This window comes from Emydura macquarii, unplaced genomic scaffold (assembly GCF_026122565.2).
Source record: "Emydura macquarii macquarii isolate MOO-44397 ecotype Brisbane River unplaced genomic scaffold, CSIRO-AGI_Emac_v2 contig_1119, whole genome shotgun sequence".
Taxonomy (NCBI): Eukaryota; Metazoa; Chordata; order Testudines; family Chelidae; genus Emydura; species Emydura macquarii.
The window spans coordinates 258659-271717 of record NW_027131256.1 but is presented as its reverse complement, the minus strand read 5'-3'; the positions used below and the strand labels follow the sequence as shown (position 1 = coordinate 271717).

Genomic DNA, 13059 nt, shown 5'->3' with positions numbered 1-13059 from the left:
TCCAAGAAACGGGGGGAGTGAGAGTGCTGAAGAAAAGCCATATTCCTCTTCTAAGTTACCAACACACTGAATGGCTTTTCGGAACAGAAAATGACAATCTCTGACAAAGAAATTCCAGGCCAAATCTATGCTAAAATGGAGGTAAGGCCAAGAGTACATATCCCTACTCAGTAATTTAGGGTCGACTATGTTAAAAGGATGGTGTAATTATCCCCCAATCAGGCATTACAAACCAGGAAATTTAAAGTTCGGGTCAAAGTTGATGCCAAATATGCTAAGAAACTATGAGACGGCATCATTAAAGTACACAGAACCCCACAGTTCTGCCTTGGAGTGATACCAAATAGGGTTAGTACAAAGTAGGGTTTGTGGTCCCCGATTAAAGTAGTTTAGCCACAATTTCCTAATGAAAGAAATCACAAGAGTTAACCATAGGACAGGGCTAAAATTCAGTGTGGCAAATGCCATCTTCCCTGGGAACATGGTTGAGGTGTCTGCAGGGAGTGGGGCATTTCACAGGAAAATCATATAATCTGCACGAGTTACAGATTCTGCAGGAGATGAAAGCAGAACAATCCCCACCTCTGACAGGACTGTGGGATTTGTCCCTGGCAGGCACCAGGCAGTGGGTGCTATGTAAACAGACAGAGAGTAGTGACCCTGGGACGCTCAGGAGGAGTTGTGTACTGGGATGTCCTATTGATTTCTCTGCCATGCCTAGAACACGGAGCTCATGCAAGGATTAGAGCAAACTGAGGCTCTGGTCTGTTGGTTTCTTGCTCCTTCTGTCTTGCTCAGCGCTGCCAGCTCAGGAATTGGGCAAAAGCCCATGAAGGTGACCTGCAAAGGGGAGGAAAAACAAACCACAGCAGATGGAATGTGTGTCAGTTTGTGTTTGTGGCGCATAAAGAGTCCTGAAAGGGTTTTTTTAAGTGGGGGGGGACGGGGGGCTCTGCTTGATTTTTAACGTTAGAACTATCAGGAATGCCAAATCTTGTCTTCCCTGTTTTTGGTGCCCATCTCCTTAGAGGACATGGATATGTAGAGTGAGAGTTCTCTGATCAGGTGGGTTATTGGATCATTAAGAGAGAGGTTTTCTCCAAACTGTTTGTTAGGCATTTTATATTGTGAGGTGTTAACAAAATCAAACGAGCAAAGGAGTTTTACACAGCCTGAATAAAAAAAAAATCCTTTCTCCTCTTAGTTAAGCTAATTTCATAAGAATACACATTCTCCAATCCGCCACAGAGTCTTCCAGGAAAAACAAAGTAGACAAGACCTGAATTGCTATTGTGAAAGTCAGGCTGGAAAAAATTTAAACACAAGCTAAAAACCTTCCAGGACTTTTTAATACATCAGAAAAAAGGGAGGGGAAGACAAGACACACAGGCACTTGTCCTCCAGCACCAACTTCCTAGATTACAGGTCCTTAAAGCATTATAAATGGAATGTAAGATCATATCTAGTAAGATCTCTCCAGGGTTTCCTGCAGGAGTTAGACCTGGAGGGGACAGGCCAAAGCATGTGATAGGTTACAAAGGGTCTGAAATGGCCCATGAAGAAACCCCTTCACAAGCATGACGGTTGTGGGTAAATTCAGAAACAATGGGCTTAACGCCTTCTCCACATGGTGTGCAGTCAGCCTGGCAACGTCACAGTGAGGGGAAGAGACCCAAGGCAGGATTGTTCTCTATGGATGCTCTAGGACTTTGGCCAAGAGATGGAGAAGCCCCATCAGATTGCATCTAATCCATTTCCCCATGGGACAGGGTCCAGGAGACAGCCTGGGCGTGGAGAGAGAGATCTGTGAGCCAACAGTGTAAAATGGTGGCGTAAACAGAAGGAAAGTCGGACTATGAGGCAGCAGCTGGAGTGGCAGGGGAGGTGGCGGGTTTTCTGTTTGAGATTGGGGAAGATCAGCACAGGCTCGTATTAAGAGAGGAAGTCCCAGAGAACAGAGAGCGGTGAAGAAGGGAGGGGATGAGACTGGAGGCAAAGGAAGTGAGCGGCCACAAGGGGATGGGGCCAGTGAAGTAGGTGGAGAAATTAGAAATGGAGAACCGACCAGGAGCCACAGAGTCAGGGACAGGAGACCAAAGGGAACTGTGGGAGAAGGGGAAGGAAAACATGGCAGATCAGCAGTGCAGTCATGCCATCCTGTGCAGAGAGGCTGCAGGAGCAAACGAGGTTTGTTGAGCAGTTCCTAGGTGACAGATGAACTCAGGGGGATGAGACTCAAGAGGCACCTAGAACAGTGACCGGCACAGACTGAATCAGTCCAGTGCCCCCCACAGCAGAAGACGAGTCACAGCTTCCCAAACAGGAACGTTTGGGCTGTGAAATATCCGTGTACACTGGAGCCCACAGAAGTATCACTGTGGACGCAGGTCCTGGCTGCACGCTGGTGGTGGCTGGGTGGTCACTGACACCGAGCAGGACCTCGCAGGGATAGGTTCGACCTGAACGTTTCCCGAGGGATGCTTGCAAACGCCGCGGGTTCACAGTGAGCCGCAGGAGCTGGTTCCACTGAGAAGCTTAACTGACGGAGGTAAAAAATGTCAGTGCTGGCTCCACAGACACTGTTCAGCCAGCACGGCCCAGCCATGACCCTAGCACAGCCTGGCCGGGCCAGCACCCCTCATCCAGAGCTGCTGGGATCCCCAGAGCTGGCCAGGCTGGGCTGCGTGCAGACCCCATGCATGCTGCACCCCTCCTTTCAGCACTGCAATGACATCCCAGCACCCCCACCGGCCCACCCCCACTCCCTCCCTCTCAGCCCCAGCAGGTTTTCAAACGACCCCACCCCGTTATGCAACTCACACACCGCCTCCTCCTATCACACAGCTGCCGATGGACTTCCAGAGTCTCTCCTCTTTCTGGCTCCTGCCAATTTCCTGGGAACTCTGGACCACGGGGACGTGTCAGTCACCAAGTGTTGCCATGGCAGCAGAGCCCAGCAACAGTTCCCACCCAGCTCCTGGGTTTCCATAGCAGCAGTAAACAAACCCTCTCCTTCCCTGCAGGGTACGGGCTCTCGGGGCTGGGGGCAGTCCCCCCCGCCCAGAGGTGGGGGCAGAGGGCAAGTTTGGGTGCCCTGGTGCCGGTCTGGGCCCAGGTCCAGGGCCCCCGCTGGCGCAGGGCTTGGTGAATGGGACATGGGGCTTCTTCCCTCTAGGCCCCCCACTGGCCCCCGCTGATGCTCTGTTCCCACCTGGTGGTGGTTTGTCAGGGCCCCTTGTATGCAGCAAGATGGTGGGTTCTCAGCAGGACCGGGGTCTGCACCGGTGTGGCTGGGAGCCTCTGCAGAGACTGAACTCCTCTCTCCCCTCAAAGGGGCCCCAGCGCAGGCCGAGGCCCAGCGGCTGGGGGCACGGGGCCGAGCACCCTCGCTGCTGGCAGGCTGGGGTTACACACAGGCCCCCGGGGGGGCTGCTGCTCCGGGCCAGGATGAAATTCTCTTCTAACGGGGCTTTTTCTAGTCTTTGAAGATGTCGGACGAGGAGTTTGATGATGACTACGGCGCCAATGAACAGGAAAAGGAGGAGGAGGAGGGGGAGGAAGAGAAGGAGCCAACAGAGGAGGAGGAGGAGGAGGAAGAGGAGGAGAAGGTAAGGAGGTCTGACACTGAGAGCTGGACCCTGCATGTGAGGGGAGGCAATCTGTAGGGGGACATGGCTGGGGGTAGGGGTGAACAAGGACACTGACCCTTATTTTTGTGTGATGTTTTCGCTAAGTCTCTCTTTCTCTGACTCTGTTTCTGTCTCTCTCTTTCCCCCCTCTCAGAGGTTGTCCCCCCGCCTTCTGACGGAGGAGATCTTGAAGGAAGGCCTCTCCCTCCTGTGTAAAACAGGGAATGGCTTGGCGCATGCCTATGTGAAGCTAGAGGCAAAGGAAAAGTGAGTGTGGAAACGTGCACAGTCAAATCCTCCTCCCGCCCACCCACCCACCCACTGGCAGCAGGACAGAAGCCAACTCCCTTCCCACGGCAACCTTTCGGGGTAGATGGGGGGAGGTTGGGAAAGAAATTCTGGCGTGTTGTTTAATGGAGGAATGGACCAATGGTGTGGGCTTCCTTCTGTATGGTCTGCCATGGTTGGTGGGGCATCCCACTCGACATCCTGGACAGATCAAACGCTGGGTTACCTCTGCCTTTGGCTTGGGATGGTAGGAAGGGATATGGGCTTTGGGGCTGTCACCAAATTAGTGGTGGCCCTCCCTCCATCCCTCCCCCCCTGTGTTTGCTTCTCCCCCAATATCTACATAGGCCTATTCCTGCTCTCCCAGGTCAAAGCTAGCACCAGGTGATGACAGACCAACTGGAGTTCAGCTTGTTGGGCCAGTAAAGCATTTCTGCAGCCCGGTCTCTCTAGCTGGACTCTCAGGTTGCAGCTGGCAGGACATCACGCCCTGGTGGAGACCTCACCACACTTAGCCAACCCTGTGCGACCACTGAGATGCCCCACTCCAGATCACTCTGATCAATAGGGTCAGGTAGATGCCCAGATACATTGGGGAGAACACCAGTGTCAACATCCGGCTAGACACAATGGATGGGTAGATATAACAGATGGATAGTTCGATGGACGCGCTCTCAGCAGCTCTCCCCTCGTTAGTGGGGAGGCAGAGAGCACATCCCCCGGAGCTATACTCTTTGCACCGACTCCTGGGGACGTCAAAAGGATTGTCACCACCCCAAACTCAGCATCCACCTGAAGTGTCTCCTTTCCTCACCCACCAGTTGCCTGTGATCCATGCACCCAGAGGTGTCATGGGGAGGGCATTCTTTGGAGACCTTGGAACTCTCATCCCTGATAACTGAGCCCCACCCTGGTCATGTCCACCAGGCACTAGTGAGATCTTCTTGACTTTCACTAATGAGGAGCAGCTCTCGCTGTTTTGCTGGCCAGGATGGAAAATATTTTCTGCACCCTATGCCTGAGTAGCCCAGAAAAAACTCCCCGGCTGACCTGCCCCTAGACCCAGCCCTGTCACCATCTGTGCACTCCAGCTTCCTGGGCCTGCAGCCTGGTCCTTCCCCGTCTCCCTCCTTTCCCCACCCAGCCTTCAATGCTAGGACCACCCTCTGGTGGACTCATCTCTTCACAGTGTCGCTGGTTTCCTCTCCTCACTTTCTGCCTCCTCCTGACAGCTCCTTCTCCATTCCTGGGAGGGGGGCCCCACCTGGAGGTCCCTCAGGGCTCTGTTTCCAGTCCCTCTGCTTACTCCATCTGCCTTCTCCCTCCTTCTCAAGGCCAGAGAAGCTTCTCCAGACAGGATGTAGGCAGGCCGCAGAGGAGGCGACTGGCTCCCCAGCAGTGGGGAGGGGCAGAGTGGAGGCCAGCACTGGGAGGAACGGGAGGGGAGGAAGGAGGCTGGATGTCTGTTTCACATCCTCATCCTGTGGCAGGGATCTGACAGATATCAGCCTGCTCCAGAACTACATGCACCTCCGTTACGTGGACGTGTCGGAGAACCAGCTGCGAGATCTGTCTCCGCTGGGCAGCCTCACCCACCTGCTGTGGCTGAAGGTGGATGGGAATCGGCTGAGCAGCGCCCGCCTGCCGGAGCTGCCCTACCTGCAGATTGCCAGCTTTGCCCACAACCATATCAGGGACACCGAGGGCATTACCCACCCACGCCTGGGCAACCTCAACCTTAAAGGTGGGTGTGCGCCAGGCCTCACCACAAAGAAGTGCTCCTTGCCGTGTGCTGAGCAGGGAATGCTGGCGGGATTAACCCTTTTCACGGCTTCCTTCTCCCCATCGCTCAGGGAACGAACTCCAGGTGATAGCGGGTCTGGATCCGGGGAAGCTGATGAACCTGCACACGCTGGAGCTGCGAGGAAACAAGCTAGAGACCACAGCAGGGCTGCACCTTCCCAAACTCAAGAACCTTTACCTGGTAAGAGTGCCTCACCTCAGGGGAACTATGCTGCAGAGAGTGGCATGGGGACTGCTGTCCCCTCCAAGTCCGTACCGATCTCCGTGCGCCAGCACTGTCCAGCCGTGCCAGCCTGAGAAACGCGTTTCAAAAAGGCCAGGGAGCCACAATCAATTCTCTGGGGGCAGATTCTGTGACGTATTGTGCACGCTCAGTCAGTGCAAACCCGCTGCAAGTTCCCTGCAGAGAACTGGGGGGCTGTGACCTGTGTGGTTCTCAGCTTCTCCTTTGTTCCCGTTCCCCTGCGCTGCCCTGGGTAGCAGTGTAGGGAAGAATAGCATCCTGTGCCAAGTGCTCTCCTGGCTCGGGGAGCAAGTCGAGCTCCTGTCCTGTACTCCCCGGGGCTCCCACAACCCAGCGGGAGAGCAGGCCATGGAACATCTTTTGTCTGCGATGCAGCAGGCAGCCAGCCCGGGAGCTGCTGAGTAACTCTGCCGCAGACAAAGGACTGCCCCGCACCCAGCTAGACCAGGGGTTCCCAACCTTTTCTCTGCCCTGGCACACCTGGATACCTTTAATTATGTTGAGGCATACCACCAGATAGTCTCCAAATGAACTCGTGAATATGCATGAGCCAGTCCAGGGCCGGCGCACCTGGTTGGGAAACACTGAGCTAGAGCTGCTCCTGTGGCAGCAGGGGATGTGGTACAAGGCAGGGAGGGAGACGGTGCCTTCTCCCTCCTCCTCCCTGACAGGGCTGATTCCAGCCCCAGCTTCAACAGTGTTGTGCAGGTTTTCTTTGCGGACGAGGGCAGAGACGTTACTTGTCAGCACCTTCAAGGATTGCATCTTGGAGCAGCTAGAGCGCCATCAGCCAGGAGGAGACGCTTTTCTCAACTTAGTCCCAAGTAACATTCTGACAGGAGCTGAACCACAAATCGTGGCCACGATATAATTCGGGTCAGCATCCAAAAGGCAGGTCGCATAACACAAAGTGACTGCGAGACACTACACTGCAGAAAGGGAGATTTCAGTCCAGTAAGATTAGTCAAAGAGACCCTCGGTTAAAAGTAAAATCCTTAGATATGGCTAGGATGCTACAAAAGAAAACACTGTATGGATGAGACGATGGTGTAGGAGAGGAGAGTTTTAGGTTTATTAGGAGCTGGGGAGCCTCTTAGGAAAGAAGGAGCCTGTACCGGAAGGAAAAAGGGAAACAGATTGCTGGAATGTAACATGTAAAAAGGTTGTAGAGGATTTTTTAAACTAAGGGCTGGGAGAAAGCCGGGAGGTGCAGACTGGAGACACCCCTTAGGAATGAGTTTATTCAAGGGAGAATTGTATATGCTAGTAAAGAGGAGAGGAAAGAAGTTGGTGAAGTTCAGCTAGGAGCCAATGAGGAATAGTCAAACGCAAAAGAGTCCCGTTTAAATTGAACACATGAAGGCAAGCAACTGAATATTGACAAAATGTACAAGTGCTTATACACAAATGCTAGAAGTCTAAATACTGAGGTGGGTGAACTAGAGTGCCTGGCGTTAAATGAGGACATTGATATAACAGGCATCGCAGAAACTTGGTGGACTGAAGATAATCAATGGAATACGGTAACACCAGGCACAAAATACACAGGAATGACAGAGTAGGTCGGGCTGGTGACATTACATGTGACAGAAAGCACAGAGTCAAATACAGTAAAACTCTTACATGACCCAAACTGTAGCACAGAATCGCTATGGCTAGAAATTCCATGCTTGAATAATAAGCATATAGCAGGAGGAATATACTACCAACCCCGTGACCAGCATGGTGCTGGTGACTGTGACATGCTCAGGGAGATTAGAAAGGTTACAAAGGCAGAAAATACAATCATAATGGGGAATTTAACTATCCTTATATTGACTGGGTACATGTCACCCAGGCCTTCCGACGGGGGGGAAGGAGCAATTGGCCAGGGCCCAGCAATTGAAAAGGGCCCGGGCCTCGGGCAGCAGGTAAAGCTTCCCCTCAGGGAGGCTAGCTCCCCATCCACCTCTTCCACCCACGGCCCCACCCCCACTGCACTCTGGGCCCCACCTCAGGCACTGCCCGGTCTCATTGCTCACTGCATCCCTCCTTCCCCCCTCCCTGCTTGGCTCCCCGCCATCACTCGCCATGTGTCTCCCTCTTCTCTTCCCCTGCTCATCCCCCCCACTACTGCTCGCCGCGTCCCTCCTCCCCCCTCCCCACTCAGATCCCCCACCGTTGCTCGCTGCCTGGGAGAAAGGGTGTGTGGAAGACAGCGGGTCGAGCAGAGGAAGGAGGCAGGGCCTTGGGTGGAGCAGGAGTGGAGTGTGGGCGGGGTATTGAGCAGAAGAGGCGGGACAGGGAGCTAGTCTCCCCAAGGGGAAGCTTCGCCCACCACCCATGGTCATAAACCTCAGCCCTCCCTTCCTAGGGGGCACATTGACTGTTCTGCCCTGGGGCCCGGAATTACTGTTGGCAGGTCTGATGTCACCCCCGGATGGGATACAGAGATAAAATTTCTAGACACCATTAATGACTGTTCTTTGGAACAGATAGTCCTGGAACCTACAAGGGGAAATGCAATTCTTGTTTTAGTCCTAAGTGGAGAACAGGATCTGGTCCAAGAGGTGAATATAGCTGAACTGCTTGGTAATAGCAATCCTAATGTACTTAAATTTAACATCCTTGTAGGGAAAAAATGCCAAAGAAAGCTACCACAGAAGCATTTAACTTCAGAAAGGGGAACTGCACAAAAATGCAGAAGCGATTTCCATGGACATTAAAAGTACAATCACAAGGATGAAATGGCTGCAAGCTGAATGGAAACTATTTAAAAACATCATCATAGGCTCAAACTAAATGTATACCCCAAATAAAAAAAGCAGCAAGAGAACCAAAACAATGCCACCATGGTTAAACAGCAGAGTAAAAGAAGTAGTTAGAGGTGAAAAGGCATCCTTTAAAAATTGGAAATCAAATCCTACTAAGGAAAATAGAAAGGAGCACAGCTTCTGGTAAGACAAATGTAAAAGTATAATAAGGCAGCCCAAGAAATCATTTGAAGAGCAACTAGTTAAAGACACAAAAACTAAGAGCAAATTTTTTTAAAGTATTTTATAAGCAGGAAGCCTGCCAAACAATCATTGGGGCCACTGCGCGATAGAGGTACTAAAGGAGCACTCAAGGAAGATAAAGCGGTTGCGAAAAAGCTAAATGAATTATTTACATTGGTCTTCCCTATAGAGATTGTCGGGGAGATCCCCACACCCTAGTGTGATGTTCTCCTAGTGCAATCTGGACTGGTGAATTGCTATGTCACCCCAATCCTGCAGTGCTGGAGCCCGTCTTACTCCTCTCTGCTATGAGAACCCCCACTCCTGGGCAGTTCACACACAGCCTTCAGTGTGTAAGTGGCTCCTAACCAAAAGGAAGAGTAAACAAGTGAGTGCATCTAGCCAGCCACTCTTTGGATTATATAACGGAATGATCCCAGTCCTAGGAACTTCCATCTTACAATGTTCAGTGCTGCCCACTGAACAATGTAAGCTCATATAAGTAATTATATATGCAATGCATATAAGAAATCATAATGCTACTATGTAAATCCATGGTATGCCCACACATTGAATACAGCATGCAGTTCTGGTCACCTCATCTCAAAAAAGATATATTACAATTGGGAAAGGTACAGAGAAAGACAACAAAAATGATTAAGGGTGTGGAACAGCTTCCGTATGAGGAGAGATTAAAAAGACTGGGACGGTCCATCTTGGAAAAGAGATGACTGAGGGAGGATATGATAGAGTTCTATAAAATCATGACTGGGGTGGAGAAAGTGAATAAGGAACTGTTATCTACCCCTCCACATAACACAAGAAACAGGGTTCACCCAATGAAATTAACAAGCATCAGGTTTAAAACAAACAAAGGAACTACTTCTTCACACAACGCACAGTTAACCTGGGGATCTCTTTGCTAGGGGATATTGTGAAGGCCAAAACCATGCTGGGGTTCAAAAAAGAATGAGATAAGTTCATGGAGGATAGGTCCATCACTGGCTATTAGCCAAGATGGTCAAGGATGCAGCCCCAGGCTCTGGGTGTCCTTGGCCTCTGACTGCCAGACGCTGGGAGTGGACGACACTCAATGCCTGCCTGGTGTGTTCATTCCCTCTGAAGCACCTGGCATTGGCCGCTGTCGGAAGACAGGTTACTGGGTGAGCTGGGCCTTTGGTCTGACCATGTGACCGTTCTCATGTTCTTATATCGGCCCGTGGGTTTCACAGGTGTTTGCTGATGGGCTCTGGAAGGGAGTGATCTCTAGTGGGCACAGACTCTTCTGCCCGTTTCCCCCCAAACTTGACCCTCTTCGTCCCTCTCTTCTTCAAACTGTCCCAGCCCCACCTATATCTGTAATGATGACTGGCCTACACATGATAACTTCTGTTCTCCCTGTCACCTAACACAAGAACAAGGAGACCATCAATTAAATTGAAAGGGGGCAAATTAAAAACCAATAAAAGGACATATTTTTTCACACAACGTGTGATTAGATTGTGGAACTTATTGATACAGAGAGTTGTTGAAGACAAGCACTTAGCAGGATTCAGAGAGAGACTGGACATTTCTATGGATAACAAGTACAGCCAGTTATAACTGTAAATCCTTAAAAAAAAATGGGAAGGAACATAAAACACATCCTGTTTCAGGGCTTAAACCAACCTCTAACTAGTGGGGGCTAGGAGGAGACATCCCTGGGAGCAGATTATCTCACATCTGCCTCCTGCAGTATTTCTTACCCTTTCCTCTGAAGTCTCTGTTTCCGGCCACTATCAGAGGTAAGGATACTGGACTAGATGGCCCACTGGGCTGACCCAGGCTGGCAAGCTCTATGATCCCGTAAAGACATTTTTCAATTCATAATCAAACACACGTTTTCTTCTTAACACAGTCCCCCCATCGGGCCATCGTTTAGAACCACAAGGGGCACAGGTTGGGTACTGCTGTGGCAGGCGCCTGTGCTGCGGATGACTCAGCAGGGCTCTCTCTTCTCTAATCAGTAACCATCTCAGCGCCTCCCTGTAGTTCTCGTGGCCGCTGTGCTGCAGGGAGTGAGGTGGCTTACTCCACTGGAGATATTCGTCCCTTGGCGTCAGTACTGGCCCCAGTGCCACAGCAGGATGCTGCTGGAGGTTAGGTCTCTCACAAAACATTTCCCTTATCCCTTTGCCCAAATCAGGGTGTTAGCCCTCGTAGTCAAATCCCAACTCAGATTAGTTTTGTCTCCATCCCTAACATTTTTCCTGCAGCTTCCCTTGGAAACAGGGTTCCACTGAACCGCCTTCCCTACGCCGTTGCGCAGCACTATTGTCGGTGGTTAAACAAGTCTCGTGCTCCACCCCAGAGGAGGGTGCGCTTTAGAGGAGTGGACTGGGGGTGATGAGTATGTGGAAACTGAAAGGGATTTTAACAGTCTAACTGATTCCGATTCCCTCTTTCTCCAACTGTGTTTCCTTCCTGGTGCTCAGGCCCAGAACTTCATTAGCCACCTGGAGGGCCTGGAGGATCTGGTGCAGCTCACAACCCTGCATCTGCGTGACAATAAGCTCGAGACCCTGGATGGCTTCTCTAGGAGCATGAAGTGCCTGCAGTACCTCAATCTGCGGTGGGTCCTCCCCTGGTCCGCTTTGGCCCTGGAGACCCCTCTGGAGTGCCCCTGTGGGCAATGGGACTGCTCTCCCCAAAGCATGTCAAGTTGGCTTCTTTGGAGACACTAGTCTTCAACGGGTGGGGCTGGATTGGTCTGCCCAGCCCACTGGTCTCTCAGGGCCCTCACCACCTCAACGGCCCCAGTACTCTGATCCCTCAGCCGCTCTGGGACAACACCCTTTGCTGCTGTGTTCCTTGGGAGAGACTGGCCCCTCCAAACCCATCTCAGGTCTCCCTCCCTGCACCTTGGACCCTTTGTTCAAATCCTGGTTTGGTCCCTCTCTCCTCCCCCGTCAGTACCGGGTTGATGGTATTTGCTGTAGCGGGGAGACGGGGAGACTGGCTGATCCAATGGACTGTCTGAGCACAGAGGAGACACCTAAGGAAACCCAGAGAGGGGAAGGTTTTCCTTTTTGTCTCTCTCAGTTTGGGGAGCCTCGGGTATCAGCCCCAAGTGCTCAATGCTGTTTTGCTGACGAGTCCCTTTCCATGGGCTTCTGTCACGTCTGTTCTTGTTATTTTAGCTGGGGGATCTCCATAAACAGAGTTGTTCTCTCTCCCTGTCTTGCCCCCCCACCCCTCTGCAGGGGGAATGCGATTCTGAACCTTCAGGAGATGGCAAAGCTGCAGGTGCTGCCCATGCTGCGAGCACTGGTGCTGATGGACAATGCTTGTGCTGATGAAAGCGAATACCGGCTGGAGGCACTGGTGCTGCTCCCACGCCTTGAGCGTCTCGACAAGGATTTCTTCGAGGAAGATGAGCGGGCAGAGGCTGAGGAGACACGGCAGCGACGCCGGGAAGAGGAGCAGGTTAGAGCAGGGGAAGGGAGGAGAAAAGACTGAGAAAGGATAACTAATGATTTTCAGTTGGAGTGTCTTTTCTTTTAGATTAAGGGTAGGCGGGGGGGAAAGCCTAAAGTAAAGCCCCAGGAGAGAGCACAGTGTGTGCTGCATTCTCTGGAACATGCTGCATCACATCTGCCATGCAAAATGGCCTGAGGCATGTGACCCCTTAGCTAACAAAAGGGACAGCAGTGAGAAAACAGTCGCACCAGTTAGAGAGTCGCCCACCCCATGAGGAGGGAAGAAGGCAATATATGCAGCTACCCTTGTTAACCTCTCCTTTTTCCCTCCCCCCCTCAGGAAATGGAGGAAACTACCCAAGGGGAAATGACTGAGTGACCCTCCCGCTGCCCCGAGTCTCTCACAACTTTGTGGGGCAGGAGGAAGGGGGCCAGGGAGCAGGACCACCGTTCTCCACCTCCATGTATGAGGCCTTTAGAGACCCTTCCTTTGGCCCAAATTCACTGTCTGCGTGGCAGAGACCCCCACGGTGCTGCCCGAGGGAATGCGGCTCCGGCAGTCGCTGCAGCACAGCTCTGCTCCTCCCAGGCCGAGGGGGAAGTTCAGGTTTGTGCAGTTTGAACGGTGAAGCTCCTGCAATATTTGCTGCTCTGAATAAAAA

At 51.9% G+C, this 13059-nt stretch overlaps 1 protein-coding gene across 1 annotated transcript; it reads left to right on the top strand.

Moving 5' to 3' along the window:
- The first annotated feature begins 3253 nt into the window (after window positions 1–3253).
- LRRC23 (leucine rich repeat containing 23) lies at window positions 3254–13055 on the top strand. Its single transcript, XM_067546341.1, has 7 exons — window positions 3254–3608; window positions 3784–3896; window positions 5408–5661; window positions 5771–5901; window positions 11414–11550; window positions 12182–12404; window positions 12738–13055. Exons 1-7 carry the CDS (start codon window positions 3489–3491, stop codon window positions 12774–12776), a joined length of 1017 nt encoding a protein of 338 aa, XP_067402442.1. The 5' UTR covers window positions 3254–3488; the 3' UTR covers window positions 12777–13055.
- The last annotated feature ends 4 nt before the right edge of the window (window positions 13056–13059 follow it).

Excerpts from the sequence above, each read along its gene's own strand:
- LRRC23 (XM_067546341.1), top strand. The coding sequence starts at position 3,489 with ATGTCGGACGAGGAGTTTGATGATGACTACGGCGCCAATGAACAGGAA. Across the intron at positions 3,609-3,783 it reads AGGAGGAAGAGGAGGAGAAG|AGGTTGTCCCCCCGCCTTCT; the intron begins GTAAGGAGGTCT and ends CCCCCCTCTCAG. Across the intron at positions 11,551-12,181 it reads CTGCAGTACCTCAATCTGCG|GGGGAATGCGATTCTGAACC; the intron begins GTGGGTCCTCCC and ends ACCCCTCTGCAG.